Source organism: Loxodonta africana, chromosome 3, assembly GCF_030014295.1.
Source record: "Loxodonta africana isolate mLoxAfr1 chromosome 3, mLoxAfr1.hap2, whole genome shotgun sequence".
In the NCBI taxonomy this organism is placed as follows: domain Eukaryota; kingdom Metazoa; phylum Chordata; class Mammalia; order Proboscidea; family Elephantidae; genus Loxodonta; species Loxodonta africana.
In genome coordinates, this window is record NC_087344.1 from 187,400,887 (window position 1) to 187,422,105 (window position 21,219).

At 46.5% G+C, this 21,219-nt stretch overlaps 1 protein-coding gene across 1 annotated transcript in view; it reads right to left on the reverse strand.

The window, feature by feature from the left end:
- Positions 1-1,836: 1,836 nt before the first annotated feature.
- Positions 1,837-21,219, reverse strand: part of KCNN3 (potassium calcium-activated channel subfamily N member 3) — a 123,652-nt gene continuing 104,269 nt past the window's right edge. Inside the window, exons 6-8 of the mRNA XM_003415105.3 lie at positions 10,787-10,914; positions 9,392-9,461; positions 1,837-2,342 (exon numbers count right to left, since the gene is read on the reverse strand). Coding sequence (XP_003415153.2) covers positions 2,046-2,342; positions 9,392-9,461; positions 10,787-10,914 — 495 coding nt within the window. The 3' untranslated portion in view covers positions 1,837-2,045. The remainder of the gene's footprint in view (positions 2,343-9,391; positions 9,462-10,786; positions 10,915-21,219) is intronic.

The window sequence follows — 21,219 nt, forward strand, 5'->3', positions numbered from 1 at the left end:
AAAAAAAAAAAAAGCCGGCAGCAAGTGTGGCACCTATGGTATGTAAAACAACCAAGGAAAATTCTGGAAGGAGTTACCAAGATAAACATGAGACTACTAAAGAAACAACAACAGCAATAACAAAAGACAAAAGAAAAGGCTTAGCAAGAGACCAGATCTTCTTGAAGAAGGGGCCTTTTTTAGTGCTAGCGTTGTCTACCTTTTGCAGTCCAATGATTTCCTTATCCTTATAGGACTGGGCCCAGTGTCGCAGAAGAAAAATCCCCACAGCTAGACATCGACTTTGGAATGGTGATGATGTCTCGTTACAAAGCTAAACCCAACAGAACAACCCTACGCAAAGAACACCTTTTTGCTTTACCCTAAACAGATGAAACATCCCATATAATAGTATCATTTAATTCCTCACAAGGAGAAGTCAAAGAACTCAGAACGAGAAATGTGATGGTTTTCACATCACAAACACGGGCATGGCCATGGCCAGATTCTAGGGCAGTGAAACAATTTTGCATCCACATCCCTTCGTCTCACAGTGCCTGTCTCTACTCTGGACCTTGATGCTTCTGAAGTCCCCTGGAGTTTGACATATATTACAATAGTTTTTGCACCAAGATTAACATGGCACAGGAGGAACAGGCTACCACGGAGCTGTGTCATCTTACCTTTCCCATACATATCCTACGGGCTCCCTTTATTCTCATAGTACTCATTTTGAGGTGACTTTTCAGGCCAGGTAAAAGGGACCACATGGACCACTCACCATGATTTCTCCTCCCAGCATAGCAGGTCTCAGGGAAGGCATCTGACCTCTTTGGACTCATAACAACTGAGGCTAGGGCCCTGTGCTGGATGAATACATCTCAGCAAATCCCCAAACAATACTTCTAGTCACTGAACTTCCATTAGGTTGCACCCGTTTGTGCATGTGTGTGTGCACATACACACACGTGCAAAAATCCCATCTCCTCCCCACAATCCATACACCTGATCATGTGGTCCATTGAAACACAACTTGTCTGGATGCAAAAAAATAAATCTCTGCAGAAGCTGTTATTTTTAGAAGCCTCCTTATTTATCCCTCCAGAATGCCAACCGTTTTGGCTTGGCATTCATCTCAAACCAAGCATGGTGCATGCCCAGGGCAAAGCAACCTGTATCGTGCTGGAAGGGACCCGTATCTTCAGTGCAGCTCAGAATGTAACCAACACTAGATACTCGAACAGAAAGCACCGCACATTCAGATTCCAACCAATTCAACACACACTTAGAGAGTGCCTACTGTGCACAGGGCATGGTACCAGGTCCCTTTTTATTTGGGTCAAGTCCGAACAAAAAAGGACCAGGGTCGGATATGACGGAGGTGTGTGTGTGTGTGCGTGCCGCCTGTGTACGCTTACAAGCACACAGGTTTATATGGGTACTACTGAATGGAAAATCTGGCTTTTTATTTGTTCATATCTTGTTTTTTTTCCTTAAATAGAGTTTTATGACTATTTAAGGTATGAGAGGAAATTACATCTGTTTTGGCCAGTTGTGGGCAGCCCTCTTTTACTTTTGTCTTCCAGAGACTTCCTTAGACAAAAGGAAAGGAGTGAGGTGTGCTCAAGGACCCCCCCCCACCCCAAGTGGTGAGGAACCCCACTCCCCTGACTGACAGGACGCCCTCCCCCAGTGGAACCCTCTCCTGGGCTTGCTTCACTCTTGGCGACTTCAGCGCATCTGTCCCCCACCCCCCAAGCGAAGACCTGAGATTGAACGTGGATTTCTGTTCTCCACCAACTCTGCAGCAAGGGCCCTGCTAGAGGCGTCGTTTCCTGTCATCTCCGCTTCCTGCTCCCAAGTAGAGGCACCTAAACAGAGATTAGATTTCTGGTTTCAAGGCATATCGAACCAAGCACGCCGACTGAACAGGAGTTAGTTAGCTCGGTCTCTCTTCTTTAGGATAGATCCCTGGTCTGAGTGTTCCTCGATGGCAAAACGACCAGGAGAGAGTTGATTTGCATCTTAAGACCTATGGGTAACGCTTCTGGAGTGGGGAGTTTTATTTAGCAACTGCTTGAACTTGTGTACGGGGTCGGGAACGAGGTGGAGCTGACCCCGATTGGGCTGTCGGAGATGGGGGTGTGGGTGGTGCCCACGGCCACACTGACGCCCCGGGCCTCGATGATGGCAGACAGGAGCTGCTGCTGCTGCTGGCGCAGGGTGTCTGCGATGAGCAGGGGCAGGGAGTTGAAGCTGGCGGTGAGGTGCTCCAGCTTGGACTCCAGGCTCCCAATCTGCTTCTCCAGGTCTTCGCTGCGATCATTGAGTTCTGTGATTAAGTCATACATGACGTTCTGCATCTGCGTGGAGAAACAGAGACACAGAGGGACGACAGGTCACCACAAAGGAATCTGCGATGGGAAAAAGCAAGCTACCTTCTCCACATTACAGCAGGGGCAACAGCCGCACCAGCCCTGTCTGACCTGCCTGAGGGAGGAAAAGCGGTTTACCTGCCTGGAGACGTGGAGGCTGAAGCAGGCACAGCAATTAAAAAAAAAAAAAAAAAAATTATTATAAAATGATGGATATCATGAAGACTGTCAATGTCACTGAATTGTACACGTAGAAATTGTTGAAATGGTGTATTGTTGACTGTGTATATTTTCGCCAATAAATAAAATTTTAAAAAAAGGAGAAGAAAAAAACATAATGGATATTAATTATAAAAACTGAAGAATACATATAAAGAAAAAGCAGCAGCATGTTTTTGGAGTCTCTACACCATCCTACTAAGAAGCCCTGGTGGTGCAGTGGTTAAGCACCCAGCCGTTTGCCAAAAAGTCAGCGGTTTGAATCCACCAGCTGCTTACTCTGTGAGAGAAAGATGTAGCAGTCTGCCTCCCTAAAGGTTTACAGCCTTAGAAACCCTATAGGGGCAGTTCTACTCTGTCCTACAGGGTCCCTGTGAGTTGAAATCAACTTGACGGCAATGGTAAACCGTCCCTATGGTCTTACTACACCAAACCTGTCAACTCCTATGGCTGCTGGATATAATGATTAAGGAGAAGGAACTGTGTGTTGCGGGGGTGGGGGGTGGGAATGAACAACGCAACAGATTTATAATTAGTAGGCCCCAGGCTCAAATACCAAGTCTGCAGCTCACTAGCAATGTGCCCTGAGTCAGGCCACTTGACCACTCTGAACCTTGGTCTCCTGAGTTTAAAATAAAAGTTAATAATAACTTCGCATAGCTATGAAGTTATTGGCCCCACCCCTCAGTCTATTTTCAACAGAGCACCCAGAATGTAAAATGTAAGCCATGTCATGCCACTCCTCTGCTCAAAACCCTGCAGTGGCTCCCATGTTACTCAGAACGAGAGTCAATGTCCATCTGTGGATGATCCACGCCCCCTGGTTCCCCATCACTGCTGTGAGCTCCTAACCCAATGTCCCCTGTACTCACCTCAACCTGTTCTTGCTTCCTTGCTGTTTCATACCCAGTGGGTGGGTTCCTGCCTTAGGCCTGTTTCTTCCACCTGGAAGGCTACAGTGGGTGCCCCCCTTCAGGCCGAGGCACTTATCCCCCAGCTGCTGGGGGTGTTGTCTGCTGATGGCTCACAGCTGAGCTCCTGCCTCAAGCATAGTCCTCAGCCAAAGGAAGCTACCTCCAAGGGGGTTACAGCCCCTCGCCTGCCTGGTTAGTGAGGAGGGACAGAGACCCGGTCCACTTTGTCTGAATTTGGGACATCTCTGAAGGGCCCATTCCATCTCTAAGCTACCATGAGTTGGGGGGCAGACTTGACGGCAGCTAACAACATCACCAGCACACTAGACAATCTGCTTATTCCTTCTGTTTATTGTTCATTGTCTGTCACCTCCTCCTCAAGGGCAGGGATCTTTGCCTGTTGTGTTCACTGATGTATCTCAAGGGCCTAAAACAGTGTCTGGCACACAGAGGATACTCAACAAACATTTGTTGATGGATGAATGTATACAAGTATGCTTAGCAAGGGTGTCTGTCTGCACATGATTGGTCCTAGAGATGTTAGCAGAACGAATGAATGGATAAAGAAATGGCACAGATAAAAACCACCGTGCCTTTCATCCTTTAGCCAAGGTGGTTTTGACTGATGGGGAAAGACCTTCCCGTCACAAAAATTTCTATGTCTGTAAAATAACAACAACAAAATAATACTAAGTAAGAGATGAATACTTCCAAGGGGGCCTAGCATAGGGCCTGTCTCTGTACAGCCCGTGCTCAGTAAGGTTTTGTGAATGAATATTGAAGGAGGTGGTAAGTGCATGGGGAAAAAAATGGGGTAATCCCAAGGAACACAGAATAAAACTTAAAAATAATAAACTAAATTGCCTTCTGAGAGTTAAGTCATAAAACCAGGCCAGAGCAGAGCTAAATAAAGGGATCTCGTGCTAAATGCATCACTTTCCTTCCTCAATCTGCTATTTTCCCAGGGCTCCCTGTTTCCATGGATGGCACCGTCATTCCCTCCGTGGTCCAGGCTAGAAGCCTGGGCGTCATTCTGGGCACCTCTTCCCCCTCCTCCCTCACATCCCACCAGTACAGAGTCCCATCAGCTCTACCTCTAAATATCCCTTGAATTCAATTCCCTGAATTGGAACTCAACAATTTTAGTTCTAACCACTGCCAGCTCTCACCCAGACCATTGCAACGGCTTCCTAAATAGTTTCGTTGACTCCACCCTGGCCCCAAAATATTTCTGCTGCAGCCAGAGGGCTATTTCTAAAACACAAATCTGAACAAGTCACTGTCCTGTTAATTAAAAGCTTCCCACGGCTCCCCACTGCCCTCAGGATAAGGTAAATCCCCTATCCTGCTGGGTGAAGTCCTCTGCTCTCTGTCTTCTGCTCATTTCTCCAGCCTCATCTTTCACCACTGCCCTTTGCACCCTCACCCCAGCACATGGAGCCACCCTCCATACAGGGACATGTGATGCACGCTCTCGCCTTCAGGCCATTAGCCTAGTTGTTCCCTCTGCCTAGAGCACAGCCCCCCAGCTCTCCCTGGTTTAACCCCAGTCACCTGTGGGGCCCCCAGGGCTGTGTTAGAAGGCCAGCCTGTACGCTCCCCAAACACCCTTTACTCACTTCTACCGTGGCACTCAATGCCCTGTGGCACCGGTGCACAGGGCCTGGCCTACACTTAGTAAACATTTGTTGAATTAGTGATCAGAAAAAGAAAATGGGAACCAGAGAGGGAGAGAGGAAAGAGAGCAGAGAAAAAGGAGAGTCACAGAAGCAAACATTGGCAGTGCCCACACCAGCACCCACCAGGAGAAGATGCCTTGGCCATTGGACCCAGAGGAGCCCCCTCCCTACCACTGGCAAGGCTTTCGCCTTTAGCACATCAAGCAGGTGGTGTTAACAGATGCTGTGATGCACTCAAGTGATAGAGTCATGTCCCATCGTTCTGACTCCACTCCTATCAGGCTACTTTTCAATGACAATTTGACTTCCTGTGTTGGCCTGAAGGTCCCTAGGTGGCACAAATGGTTTGTGCTTGACTAGCCCCCGTGGCATAGTGGTTAAGAGCTCAGGCTGCTAACCAGAAGGTCAGCAGTTCAATTCCACCAGCCACTCCTTGGAAACCCTATGAGGCAGTTCTACTCTGTTCTCTAGGGTGACTATCAGTTAGCATCAACTTGACGGCACACAACAACAACAACAACTAAGCTAAAAGGAGTCCTGGTGGCACGATGTTTAAATGCTCAGCAGCGAGCCCAAAGGTTGGCAGGTCAACCCACCCAGTGGTTCCACATGAAAAAGACCCAGTGATTTGCTCCCATAAAGATTAGCCTATAAAACACCACGGAGCAGTTCTACTCTGTAATGGGTCACCATGAGTTGGAATCAATGCAACAGCATAAGGTTTGGTTTGGATTTTGGTGTTGGTCTGCAGAGAGTCCTAGTCTGGTGACAGCCATATTTCTCCTGGGGAATTAACAAATGCCATCCTGGCTGTGTACACCAGTCCTGTGAGCAAGATTCCAGCTGACTACTTGCCCCACAGGAACTGATGCAGAAGAAGGAGGAGTCCTCAGACGTGAGCAAAGGCAGCCCCTCTCCCATTAGCTCTGCTGTTTCCAGAGCAGGACGCAGTATCCTGGATGCCCTCGTGAAAGTACTTCCATCCTTAATTAACGTTCCCAGAAACTCCTCAAGGTGCACATCCTTCCTGGAACGTGCAGAACCACAAACGTACGTGACCCAAGGGGCTCTGAACTCAGAACCTGGCCCCTGGGTTTCAGCCCTGGTGCTGCCACTGCCAACTGCCCAACCTTGGGACAGTCACCTTGCTCCTTTGAATCTTGGTGTCCTCATTTATATTCATAATCAGAACTACCACTTGCAAAACACTTTATAGTTTACAAAGCATTTCCACAGATATCACCTTATTTGATCATTGGAGCCTCAGATGTTAGGAATTATTTTTGCATTTCAATGGGAGAAATCGAAGCTATCAAATAAAGAGGCCAAGCCATCTCTGTCTCCCTGTAAGATAACTATTCAATATAGAAACTAATATCTGGAGGCCACATGCCCTATTCTTAATCTAGAGAGGACCAAAGGGCAGGGTGGAGAGGTGGGAAGGTGGGAGGACGAAGCACAAAGAAAGCAGAGAGAGTGAACATGGCATTATCGGCTCCCCTGTTCCGTTGCCTGGTGACAGGATTTGGGGGGGGTGGCACGGGGAGGTGGACCAGTGTGAAATATGCTAAGCTGCTACCAGGGCCTTGAGTGAATCTCCTGGGAGGAAAAAGACAAAGACTGGAAGAATGTCAGAATTCATTTCCTCTCCAGATCTCCTACCAGGCCACTCACAGCCGTCCCCTCCCACCCCCCCACATCGTCCTTAACCCTTTCCCACACACACTTGCTTTCTAGACAACTTGGTCCCCTGGTGATTTAAGGTTTAGCCCACCTAGTACCCATGAGAGTCTGTCCAGTTCCCTGAGGTTTTTGCTTCACCCCTTCTCTTCTGTGCTGGGCCCCATCTCTGTAAGAGGCAGTGGGTGCCACTGCAGAAAGGAAGCTTTAAAGTCCAGTTTGCCTGACATTCCTAGGAGAACATGGCCACTTCAGTGTGTCCTGCCAAGGTAAAGGAAATACTGCTATCTCTAGAAGAAAGATCTTGACATATTTTCTGGGCTATTCTTGAAGCTCAGAGAATGATTCCCTATTCACAGGGGTGGGCCCCTACCCCCACCCCCACCCCACCGCCACCCCATCCCCCATTCCCCACTCCCCTACCCTGTTTGCCCTACACAATACACTTCCTGGCCACAGCTGATTGGTTCATGAGTGGACACATGACCCAAACTGGCCAATCATATAATCTCTTCTGAGAATTTAGAATTAGGACCGACAGGGGCCATTAGTCTTTGCCCGAGGCTAGAGTTATAATATGTACTCTGCGGATTGGGGCCCACCATAATCTGCTGTGGAGACAGGAGGATAGAAAGCTGTCAAGAGAGAAGGGAGAGAGAAAGAGAGGGAGAATTGAAGCAGGCACTTAAACAGAAGGAGAGAGAAGAGATGGTAAGGAAGTGCTTCTTGGGTCGTGAGGACTTCCCAGGTCCCTGGCTCTGGCCAGTTCCTTCTGAAGCCTGACCACGTGCTTGCTTTGACATTCCAAAAGCCAGGAATGAGACTCCCTTGTATCGCTGTAGACCCCCAGTGGTGCCAGCAGTTTGCGATTGGCTGCTAACCTAAAGATTGGTTTGAACCCAGCCAGCAGCACCATGAAAGAAAGGCCTGGCAATCCGCTTTGGTAAAGATTACAGCCAAGAAAACCCCATGGGGGATGGCCGTTCTACTCTGTAACATATGGGCCCACCATGAGTCAGAAACAACTCAATGGCAGTGGATTTTTTTTTTTTTTTTTGTATTATAGTAAATTCCTCCATTTTTAAACCCAGGTCCAGTGGGTTTCTGATATTGGAACCCAAGAGTAATAACGAACACATTCCAAAACCCTGGAGTTCTCCCCTGCACTCTGGTGTTTCCGAGATCCATCCCTGTACTCCCCAGCCTCCAGGCTCTGGGGAACTCCACTCTCCACCTAAGTACCCTCCTCTAGACGCACACAGGCCTGTGGGCTTCTCCCCGACAGTGCCCAGCCACTTATCCCTGATTGGAATCCTAACAGGCTGGAGGCCCTTCTTTTGGCTTGATCCCTTTATTAAACAAGGCGCCTGCACGTGGCCCCGTAACCAGCAATTTCTTTGATTGCACCCTCTTTTCAAAGGGTGCTTAATTTGCCTGAGGGAGTTCCTCTCTCTTACCCAGGGAACATGTTCCATTATGGTAATTGACATCTGCTGGAACGTTCTGCCAGCCTGGCCCTGGGCTGTACACTTGATACACAATTTCTACCAAGCGGCAGTGAGCGGAGGGGGCTGAGGAGGGGGAGGCCCCTTTCTTCAATGGCGCGTACACTTAGCTCCGCCAGCGGTGCAGCCTTGGGTACCCTCGCTTTAGTGATTTGCAGGAGAAGCAAGTTTCTTGACAGGATTTACAGCAGTTCGGTGCCAGAAACACAGAATGATAATGTGATATCCAGCCCAGGGCTCTCAAAGGAGGGCTTTCTTTTTTGGCATCTTCACATTCACCCTAGACTATCTGCCTCTTGAGAAGAAGTCAGAGAAATGTGTTCCCTCCCTGATTTGGGGTCAGAAAAACTGGGGTTTAAGGATTGGAGAATGCCAGAAAATGAATCTTCAGTTACAGCAGGAAAACAGACGGATCTTCTTAAGTGTAGCCTCATCAGTCATCAGCGCCATCATGAGGACCGGAATCATCATCATTCTGGTCCTCATCAATGTGCTTCCAAACCAGTTGCCCTCAAGTTGAATCTGATTCATAGCGACCTCAAGTATGCCGAGTAGAACTGTGCTCCATAGAATTTTCAATGGCTAATTTTTTGGGAGCAGACTGCCAGGCCTTTCTTCCAAAGTGCCTCTGGGTGGAATCAAACCGCCAGCCTTTCCATGAGCAGCTGAGCACTTTAACTGCTTGCATCACCCAGGGACTCTGAATGGGCTCCATCTCTATGCAAACTCAAGCGCCTTCTTAAAAACCCCTGATGCCCAGCTGATAAAACAACACACTAAAAAGATAACGGGTCAGCTTATTAATCCCAAACAAAGGCAAACCCGAGCTATTTAACTTAAGAAATAAGTGCCAGGTTTTAAAAGACAAGACACACTGGTAGATTGCAAACGTCAAGAACTTGAACCTAGATTATTTTTTTAACCAAAGAGGAATTGTTCTTTCTTGTCCGGACACAGCCAGGTCTTCACAGCCGCAGTTGAGAAATCTACATGCCAGTATCTGAAAACTCTTGAGGGTGTCTTCAGATTCTGCTACTCACCTTGGAAAGGTCCACCAGGGTGTTGGCTTGATCGCTCAGCTTCCTCTGCTCCATCTTGACACTCCTCAGCCTGTAGGAAAAAGTCATGACGTCATATCCTGCAAGTGCATGGAAAGGTTTCGCCCAACTAGTAGTTTCTACACCCACATCGATTCATCTGATGTTGGAATTCAGCAAGGGAACCTTGAACATAGGTAACAATGGGCCAGAATCAAGGGCTCGTCAAAGTCCCCAAGAAAGCAAACTCTCGTCTCCACGGGTGCTTGGCCTCAGTTGTGTTAGTTTCCTCACTCTCCTCAGATCATTTCCCTCCTCCTATGCCTTTTCCTGGAAATCCTGGTGGCATAGTGGTTAGTTAGCTGCTAACCTAAAGGTCAGCAGTTCGAATCCACCAGGCGCTCCTTGGAAACTCTATGGGGCAGTTCTACTCTGTCCTGTAGGGTCACTATGAGTTGGAATCAACTCAATGACAATGGTTTTTTTTTTTTTTTTTGTATCCCCTTGCCTAAGGGGTCTGTGGGTGGTGGGAATGGTTAAGCATTTGACAACTAACTGAAAGGTTGGCTGTTTGAACCCACCCAGAGGTGCCACAAAGGAAAGGTCTCAGCCTTTAAAACCCAATGGAGTGCAGTTTTACTCTGCTCACGTAGTGTAGAACTGGATTAGACTGGATGGCAACTGGTTTGCTTTTTTTTTAAATGCCTTTCCCAAGGCTGTGCTTTCCACCTTGAATGCCCTACTTTCAAGCTTTCAGGGTGTCCCAGAACGCCAGGTCAGAATAGATGTTTTCATCCTCTACTCTTCCCGTATATATTTATGAGTCAGAATCGACTCCACGACAACGGGTTTTTTTGTTCGTTTGTTTATTATCCATAGGAAGGAGCCCTGGTAGCACAACGGTTAAGTACTCGGCTGCTAACTGAAAGGTTGATGGTTCAAATCCACCCAGTGCTTTGTGGGAGAAAGACCGAGTGAGCTATTCCTGTAAAGATTACAACCCAGAAAACCCTACGGAGCAGTTCTACTCTGTCCTATAGGATTGCTAGGAGTCGAAATCGACTCGATGGCGCACAACAACAACAACAAACATTATGCATAGCACCAGTCACGGTTTGTTCTGCTTTGAGTTGTTGTTGTTGATGTGTGTGTATGAAGAACGTGAGCACCTTCAAGGTTTTACTCTAACGTTTCACTTCCTCAGCATCCTGCCCAATGCCTGGCACATGGCAGACACACTAGGTAAGTAAACAGACTGCTCTGGGTCTGTCACCACCCCCATGCCTATCAAGTGGGACTGTTCTTGCCTCCTGAGTCTATCAGAATTCCTGATAGAGCCACGGCGTCCCCCCACTCCTGCTGTGGTCACCTGGCGGCTAAGCTCCTTGGCATACTCACTGGTGGATTGCTTGGAGGAACTTCCTCTGGTGCTTCCTGACTTTGGCGTGGTCAATCTTCTTTAGCAGCTTTGTGTGTTTATAGATTAGCCAGGTTTCCCGAAGGACATTGGCTGCAGCATTCTTGATCTAAGGAAAAAGAAATAAGGCAAGCTGCTATCAGGTTAATTTTCCTAGGTTCACATAATATGTTTTTTGTGTTTGCTGATACCCGTTACCTTATAAGGAAATGATTCTGCAGTGATCTCTTTTCTTAATGGAAATCATGAACTCTTAGAAAAGACGATTAAAATTCACCTCTTCTAGTCCTGTACTGGACACAGTAGACTGGAGCTTGAAGTTGAGGGGTGTTCCTTGTTTCTTAATGATTTCAGTACTCCCTCTTGACTGCTGTGGCTGATGCTATATTTAGACAGGCTCCATTACCAGGGCCTTGAGGCCTGGGGCGCTCTTGGAATGAATATATATATATGTCACTGCTGCCCCTGCCTACAGAGTTCTGTGCTCTACCTGAGATTTTGTTTAGGGCACATGGCACCTTTCTGGAATTCAGAGAGTAAACAGATTTCCCGTAAGCTGGAATTTTAAAAGTCCTGTTTGAAGAAATGTCTTTCTCACTGAGTAGAACTATAGGTATCAACAAGTCAATTGTTTGCTTTCCCAAATGGCCGATAGCATGTACTCTGCAACTGTACATGTAAATACAATTGCAATAAATATAATTGGAATTGAAATGATTTCAAAGCAACATCTGAGAATCAGGGAAGATATCGGGGTGTGAAACCAGAGCCGCCTCTTTCCAGGGCTGGCTCTTGGCTGTGCAAGGCAACCACACGTTTCAACATATGACGCCGTCATCTGTTGACATGGAAACCACTGATATCACCCGGCTCACGGCTGAGCTGAGACATATCAATGGCATCCAGATGGCAGAGGACAAAGTTTTAAGGCAAACACAGACATCTTCAGCAATTAGTAACAAGAGCAAGAGGAAACATTCCGCATTAAGCACAAACTAAACAGATTTTTGATTAACCGTTCCCATTTCTGTCAGCCATGCAAACTGGCACAGGTCCACAGGCCCGGGGCCTGGAAGTAAGTAGGCCAGCCTGGTAGAAATCAGGTTACTAGCCAGAAAGGATTTTAATAAAGCTGGAAGGTACAGACCTGCTTCTTCAGACTGACATCAACAGATGGGACGTTGTTAAAAGACTGAGACATGTGGGCAGGCCTAGGAAACATTGTTTTGCAGGCTGATAACTCTTGTGTATGTTTTAAAAATTTATTACCAAGGCTGGATTATATTTTTCATTGGCGCTGAAGTGATATTTTTAAAAGAACAGCTAAGTCTTCTCAGAAATGTCTAAGTGACATAAATATTGCTTTTTTGTTCAGTAAAAATCTACTGTGAAATGGTTTTAAGTGACTTAATTGCCCACCTCAGGTACTTTCTTGCCTGAAAGGAAGCAGGTGGTGGTGGGTGGAAGTTGGAAATGGTGGGTATCCCGGCAAGGAGGGGGAAGGCGGAGGAGGCAGGGGAGGCGGGGAGGGGTGCTCTGGGGGCTCTGCTGTGGGGCTGAAGTGGACGGTGGCCTTCTGACAGAAGAGACATCCCGGAAGGGGAGGCTTTTTGTCTGCACAGCGCATGCTTCTGCTGTCCTTTTGTAGGGAGGGGGCAATTGGACACGTGATTTCTTCTGTTTCTCCAGGTGCTTACCAGTTGTCACTGATTCAACTCAGACTCATGGTGACCTCATGTGTGTCAGTAGTGAACTGTGCTCCATAGAGTTTTCAATGGCTGACTTTTTTGGAAGTAGATGACCAGGCCTTTCTTCTCAGGCACTCCTGGGTTGACTCGAACTGCCAAACTTTTGGTTAGCAGCTGAGCGCATTTACCATTTACACTATCCAGGTGCTTAACTTCCAAGAAAAGTCTCAAAGAAAAGCAAGAGGGAAAAGCCCTGCCCCGGTATTTACTATGATCAGCAGAGACTGGAGTCTGCTCTTTGGAATACTGATGGAGTCACGGAATGTCAAAGCTGACGGGGCTTTGACAATTGTCTCTTCTGAAATTGGGAAGGCTGCAATCGACTCCGTGTTCTACCAGTTATTAAGTAGTTCTGATGCAAATGCTTATTTATCTATAAAAACCAGTTGCCATAGAGACAATTCTGACGCATGGCGACCGCATGGATGTCAGAGTAGAACTGTGCTCCACAGAGTTTTCAATAGTTGTGATCTTTTGGAAGTGGATTGCCAGGACTTTATTCCAAGGAGCCTCTGGGTGGACTTGAGCCTCTAATCTTTGGGTTAGCAGCTGATTGTGTTAACTGTTTGGACCACCCAGGGACTCCTTTAATTTGTCTATGTCTATGTTCTTGTTGTGCGCTGTCAAGCTGATTCCGACTCATAGCAACCCTATAGGACAGAGTAGAATTGCCCCATAGGGTTTTCCAGGCTGTAATCTTTTTTTTTAATTTTTATTGTGCTCTAAGTGAAAGTTTACAAATCAAGTCAGTCTCTCATACAAAAATTCATATACATCTTGCTATATACTCCTAGTTGTTCTCCCCCTAATGAGACAGCACACTCCTTCTCTCTACCTTCTATTTTCTTGTCCATTCAGCCAGCTTCTGATCCCCTCTGCCTTCTCATCTCCCCTCCAGCCAGAAGCTGCCCACATAGTCTTGTGTGTCTACTTGATCTAAGAAGCTCACTCCTCACCAGTATCATTTTCTATCCTCCAGTCCAATCCCTGTCTAAAGAGTTGGCTTTGGGAATGCTTCCTGTCTTGGGCTAACAACAGAAGGTCTGGGGACCATGACCTCCGGGATCCTTCTAGTCTCAATCAGACCATTAAGTCTGGTCTTTTTATGAGAATTTGAGGTCTGCACCCCACTGCTCTCCTGTTCTCTCAGGGGTTCTCTGTTGTGTTCCCTGTCAGGGCAGTCATCAGTTATAGCCAGGCACCATCTAGTTCTTCTGGTCTCAGGCTGATGTGGTCTCTGGTTTATGTGGCCCTTTCTGTCTCTTGGGCTCCTAATCCAGGCTATAATCTTTATGGAAGTAGATCACCAGGTCTTTTCTCCCATGGAGCTAGAGATGGGTTTGAACCTCTGGCCTTTTGGTTAGCAGTTGAGCACCTAATCATTGTGCCATCAGGGCTCTTTTTAATTGTTTATAAAAAAAAAAATGTTTATAAGATGGGAGAAATTAATCCTTACCTAAAGGGTTGCTATGAGGGCCAAATGAGGCAATGATGATGGTGATGCTGCTGCTGAGGGCAATAGCCAATATTTACCAGGTGCCAGGCACTGGTCTGAGCACTTCATATGTATCAATTTATTTAATCTTCATGACAACCCTAGTAGGCAGGTACTAGTCGTCAGAATTGGCTCAACAGCAATGGGTTTGGTTTTGGTTAATAGTATCCCAGGAGCCCTGGTGGTGTAGTAGTTAAGCCCTCGGCTACTAACCGAAAGGTTGGTGGTTGAAACCCATCAGCCAATCTGAGGGAGAAAAATGTGGCAGTCTGATTCCGTAAAGACTACAGCCTAGGAAGCCCTATGGGGCTGTTCTACTCTGTCCTGTAGAGTCGCTGTGAGTCAGAATCGACTCAGAGGCAGTGGGTTTGGTCTAGGGTTGAGTATTATCCCCATTTTACAGATGAAGAAATGAAGGCATAGACCAAGACCATAAAGCTGTAAATGGTAAACAGAGTCAATGTGGATATAAGTGCTTTAATGAAGTATGAAGTATCAGAGCTATTAGTTATTCTCATCTATCCCAAACCCCCATTTTAAACATGAGGAAACAGCTTTGGAGACAGGATGTGAGGGTCAGAATCACACAGCTAGCTAATGGCAAAATCAAAGCAAGAGCCAGGTCCAAGAAGAGCATACGGTTTTCATGTGGCCTGAAGGAAAGGCCTGACTAGACTTCATCTCTACATAAACAAAACGATTTCCTGTTTTCCAGCATCAAGGAATTGGAAAGAACATTTGATTTTTTTTTTTTTTTTTAATGATCATAGGCCTTACTGAGCGATGTGGCAGAACAGGGAGCCCATGTCCTGCCCTTAACTTCAGCTCGAATGTAGGGCTGGAACCACAGCCGGGCCCGGGGAGCTGAGCGAGGCAGCGACATCATCTTTATGGGGTTGAGCAGGAGGCCCCTGAGTGATGGAGAAAGTAATGTCAAATGCAAGCCCCAGTTTTGACTCTGAAATTAATTGCCAGCAAACAGCCTAGCACAAAGCTAAGTGGATCAATATCTGCAAGAGAAAAAGAAATAGGCTTTTAACTGCATTGTGCTTTCCCAGGTTGACAGTAAATGCTATTGTGACCAGGGTCTCTCTCCAATTCAGCTGGCTGATTGCTTTGAGCATCTTTGGGGTAGGGGACAGATGAGGCCATGTGCCTCTCCTGGGATTAGCTCAACTCAGCAGGGATCCCTCCCAAGCACCATTTCCTGACAGTGGCTTGGATACCCTCTGAACTCTTCTGATGGGCAGGGGCACTGGGGGCAGAAGATGCTCCCTGGGAGAGCGGGAGGGGTGGGCTTGGGATGGAAGGAGCAAACTGGAAGGAATGAGTGTAATGGATTGAATTATGTCCCCAAAACTATGTGTTGTAAATCCTAACCTCTATGCCTGTGGTTATAATCCCATTTGGGAATGGGCTGTCTTTGTTATGTTAATGAGGCAGGATTAGTGTAAGGTGTATCTTGAGTCCATCTCTTTTGAGATATAAAAGAGATTAAACAAGTAAGCCCCAAAAAGATGCACTGTATTGGGCAAATCTGCTGCAAATGACCTCTTTAAAGTGTTAAAAAGGAAACATGTCACTTTGAGGACTGAGGTGCACCTGACCCAAGCCATGGTGTTTTCAATTGCTTCATCTATGCATGTGAAAGCTGGACAGTGAATAAGGAAGACCAAAGAAGAACTGATACCTTTGAGCTGTGGTATTGGGGAAGAATGTTGAACATATGATGGACTGCCAAAAGAACAAATAAATCTGTTTTGGAAGAAGCACCGCCAGCATACTTCTTAGAAGCAAGGATGATGAGACTTTGTCTCACATACTTTGGACATGTTATCAGGAGGGACCAGTCCCTGGAGAAGGACATCACGCTTGGTAAAGTGGAGGGTCAGTGAAAGAGAGGAAGACCCTCAACAAGATGGACTGGCATAGTGGCTGCAACAATGGACTCAAGCATAACAACGTCATATGAGGATGGCACAGGACCAGGCAGTGTTTCGTTCTGTTGTACATAGGGTCTCCATGAGTTGGAACAGACTCGATGGCACCTAACAACAGCAACAAACAAGTGAGCAGAATAGAGCAGAAATGGGAGAAGATGCCAAGCCACATGCAGATCACCCAGGAGCAGAAGCTCAAAGAGACAAGGACCTTCCTCCAGAGCTGACAGAGACAGAAAGCCTTCCCCTAGAGCCGGCACCCCAAATTCAGACTTCTAGCCTCCTAAATGAGAAAATAAACTTCTGTTTGTTATAGCCACTCACTTGTGGTATTTCTGTTATAGCAGCACTACATAACTAAGACAATGAGTGAGATGGGCCACAATTGAATGGGTTTGGGGATGGTTAGGAGAGGATCATTTATGCGTGGAAGGCTGGCTGTCCCATCTCCATAGCCCATAAATATACCAAAACCTGATGCCGTTGAGTTGATTCCGACTCATAGTGACTCTATAGGACAGAGTAGAACTGCCCCATAGGGTTTCCAAGGAGTGGCTGGTCGATTTGAACTGCAGACCTTTTTTGGTTAGTAGCTGAGCTCTTAACCACTGCACCACCAGGCAGATAGTTTTCTGTGGATCCATAAATTCTCTAAGAGAAAAAATGTATGCTTTCACCCTTATGGGGGCCAGAGAATGGACTCAGTGACCTACATACTTTAGAAAAGGGCTCTAAGATTAATGGGCCTGGGCACGTAAGTCATCTAAGATCTTGCAAATAATAATGACAGTGAACATTTACCAAGTGCTTACTCTGTGCTAAATACTTTATGTGTGCATTGTCTCATTAACCCTCAGAAAAGCCTCCTAGTAGATGGAATTATTATTCCCACTTTATTGAGCCTCTCTCAGGCTCAATTTCCTTATTCATCCATTCAAAAAGCATCCAGTGAGCACCTACGATAGCTCAGACACTGTTCCAGGAAGTGAGGATGCTGCAATGAACAAGCAGATTATGACCCTGCCCGCATGGAATTTACAATCTGTGGAGGAGACAGTAGGCAGTTGGTAATAGAGTATCAGGCAGTAAGTGCTTCAAAGAAAAATAAAGCAGGACACAGGGCTGGAGAGCGAGGCAGGTGCTATTTATCAGTGAAAAGGGGACTGTTGTGATGTTTCAATGAAAACGCACTGAAAACACTCGCATAGAGCCTGGCCATAGTATGCTTAAGTACGTGGTGGCTTTATTAATACCCCTGCCCCATAAATCCCAGCTTCTTTCCCTCCTCTCCCCTCCAACAAAAGAAAACACAAAACAGAATACGTATGTCTGTTCCTGTGAGCTCTTAGCCATATCATCCCATGTCAACGGATTGTTCTGGCCACTCTATCCAATGGTAGCCTGCTACTCCATTTTATAGAGCTGCTGTCAGCTGCAGGGTTGCGATCCCTGGCTGGAGGAAATTGTTAAGCGTTTGACTACTAACCAGAAGGTTGGTGGTTGGAACCAACCCAGAGGCACCTCAGAAGAGAGGTCTGGTGACCTGCTTCTGAAAGGTCACACACTTGAAAACCCTAGGGAGCAGTCCTACTCTGAACACCTGAGGTCCCCATGAGTTGGAATCAATCTGACAGCAACTGGTTTGGTGTGTGAGTGTGTGTTTTGGCTAGTTTGGGGTTAAGCTGACTTTTTTCTCCAGCAGGCCTAGGACCCTAACCACCGTTTTATTTTGAGTTTGAAGGAACTGACCTCCTGGAAAACACACTGGGCTGTGGCTGGAGAGCTGCCTGTCAGCCTGAGAATAAGCCTGACGTCCATGGCCAAGGCCCCAGGTAGCTGCATTCAGCCTTGGGCCCGGCCTTACCCCTCCTGGGGCCTGAGTTTTCTCATCTGAGTTGGTTTGGTTCATCCCTAAGGATCCTTCCAGCTCAAAAGCTCAATGTTTCTATGGTCATTGTTAAAGAAAAATTGCACCAAGCCTATCTACAACAGAACCTTGGGGGTAATATAATTTACAGTCCCCCCCTGGGCAGAATTAGCATCCCTGATAAATGCTCAATTGATTAGCTGATAAACTTTAACGAGATTAAGATGTGCTCTGGGAAGCCACTCGCCTGCCCAACCAGCTGTTAGTTAGTAGTCTAATGTCCTTTAGGCAGATGTTCTACCCCAAGTGAAGCAATGACTACCCTTGCATTTTCCGATAAAGTGCCGCTACCAAGCATGATGGAGTCCTCATGTAGTGCAAAGGGTTAAGTGCTCGACTGCTAACCAAAAGGTTTTTGTTTTGAATCTACCCAGAGGTGCCTCAGAAGATAGTCCAGGCGATCTGGTTCCAAAAGGGCACAGTCACTGAAGACACTATGGAGCACAGTTCTATTTCGTACACATGGGGTCACCGTGAGTTGGAATCAACTTGATGGTAACTATAACCAAGCATGAATCTTTGAATTTGTCTACTAAGGAGAGGTTTATTCCCCAGCAAGATTGTAATAAAACTTTGACATATGCTCACAATTGGAAACCCTGGTGGCATAGTGGTTAAGTGCTATGGCTGCTAACCAAAGCATCGGCAGTTCGAATCTGCCAGGCGCTCCTTGGAAACTCTGGGGCAGTTCTACTCTGTCCTATAGGGTCACTATGAGTCAGAATCGACTCGATGGCACTGGGTTTGGGTTTTTTGGTTATGCTCACAATTAAACAAAAATTTTCTTTTGGTCTGTTGAGTAGGTACTGGGGAGCTGCTTAAGATTTTTAAGCAGGGCAGTGATGTGTTCAGAGCTGAGCTCTAGAGTCTAAGGAGATCCCTGGGCAAGCAAAGGTCAGCATGACTGGGGTGAGGGAGGCCAAAGTGAGCAGAAAAGGTAGAAAGCTGTTGTGATGGAGCAAGATGGAGAAGCTGGTGGTGTTAAGTCTGGTGGGGCAGATGCCTGGAGAGTCGTACTTGCATGACCAGCCATGGCATGTGCGAAGGCAGCCTCCAAGACTGCTCAGACCCCTGTGGGGTCCAAGGCAGAGAGGGGTCAGATGGTGCTAAGTGTTTAGGCCTGAAGACCAGAAGATGTGTGATGTCATTAGAAGACCAGGGAAGTCAAGAGAGAAGGAACCAGTTTAGGGAAGATATGGGTTTGTTTTGGTCTTTGCGGTTGATTTAAAGGGGAAATGTGCTTGGAGGTGGTATTTGGGACAAGAAACCATTGTGACAAGGATAAGGTGACAATCCTCAGCCAGTGGTACACACCATGGAGCTGTTAGAAGGTATCGCAGACTGTGGTTCGATGTGAAAGTAGGCGTGGCAAACAGAACATCTCTTGTCTGTGGCACCTCCTAAGCCCGTGGGCAGCTGACCTTGCCTTTTGGACAGGAGAGATGCTATCTGACGGCATTCAGTTACCAGAGACTAAGTGTGAGGGCCAGGACCATCTTTTACATGTTTTGGCATCCCAGAGGCTAGCACAGGTGTCGTGCCCAGGGGGTGACCTCTGCGATGGGTGTTAATTACATAAAGCAGAAAAATGGGGACATGGAGCATTGAGTGGGAGACAAGATGGGGATCCAGTAACTTTTTTTACAGTCTCTCTGTGTTTCATTTACGTATATATTATCTAGTACCCCAGAGGTTAGCAAAATACGTTACAATTATAGAATAACGATGGCAGTGACAAGGCAAAGTCAGCGTGGGAAGATCTGATTGCGTTAAAGACAGAAATGACATTGCCACCAAGCTTGACAAGTCACACAGGGAAGGAAGAAAGGCCAGGGGGTTCAGGAAAATCAGAAACTGAGTTCTTACCCTGTGTGGTCAGACCCCACCTCTCTGTTCCCCACAACCAAATAAATAAAAATGGTGCCGGCCCTAGTGGTAAAGACTGGGCTGAAACTTTTATAGCAAAACAGGCAGGATGAATAAATAACTGTGGTATTTTGAGTATTTCTGTGATTAATAGGTTTCAATAACTCCATGTCTTTTTACTTAGGTGTTTTGAGAGTAAAGGTTTCGTATACTTGTACTGCTAAATGCGCCATGTCCCCATTTCTCTGTTCTTTGTAACTAAGAGGTTGCTTTTTTCTGTTAAATTGACTAACTGTCCACTCCTGAGAGGTTTGCAATTATGCCACAATTGGCTCCTTCTGCAATTAGATTATGGCCCCTGAGTGGCATAGTTTGTGCTTGACTGTGAACCAAAAGGTTGGCAGTTCGAAACCACCCAGCAGTACTGTGGAAGACAGGTCTGGTGATCTACTTCTGTAAGGTCACAGCCGTTGAAAACCCTATGGAGTGCAGTTCAGCTCTGGCACACATGGGGTCGCCATGAGTTGGAATTGACCAGACGGCAGTGTGTTTGTTTGGAGTCCTTTGGTGACGCAGACAGTTGAGTGCTTGACTACTAGCCGAAAGGTTGGCGGTTCAAACCCAACCAGAAGCACCTCAGGAGACAGGACTGGCGACCTGCTTCTGACAGGCCTTGAAAACCCTATGGAGTAGTTCTACTCTGCACACATGGGGTCGCTATGAGTCAGAATCAACTCGATGGCAACAAACAACAATGATTAGATCTTTCTCTGAGAATCCACTGAGTTCTTATGAATCAACCCAGCTTAGGATTTCTTTGACCCATGAGCCACTCCAGCTAGATAAACTGGGCCACTTAAAGAGAACAGAGGATACAGTAGGCGTCCCCAGGGGAAGAAACATGGGCTTCTCTTGGGAGCAGGTGAGTGAGCAAAAACCACAGTAGGCTAAGCATGTATTCGGTTTCACTTCAGTAACGGTTATGTAAACGAACCTTGGGAAGCCCCAGTATTGCCAGTTTGAAAACCTTTTTGTAAGCACAAAAGGGACACCTTTTGTGTTGTTTATTTCTCTGGGAACAGATATTAGACATTAAAGGGACATTTCAACAGATTTAAGTGGTCTCAGGAAAGTGAGATGTTATTCAATTAAAAAAGAACCTTGTACTCTTGAATGCACAATATTTATTGATTTGATTTTCAGTCTTACTTTTGGAAAAGTAAGTGGACTTGAGGAGGATTTTGGAGAATTCTTTTTGAAAGATTGAAATTAGCAACCACAATCTCATCTCCTTCTACAATTATGTTGCAGAAAATGGTTTATTTTCCTGGCATGTAAGGGAGCTGGCTTTCCTTGGGTTTATTTTCCTCTAGCGTCTGATTTACTGAGTGAAAAACGGAGAGGACAAAGAAATAACATGAAATACAAAGTATATACT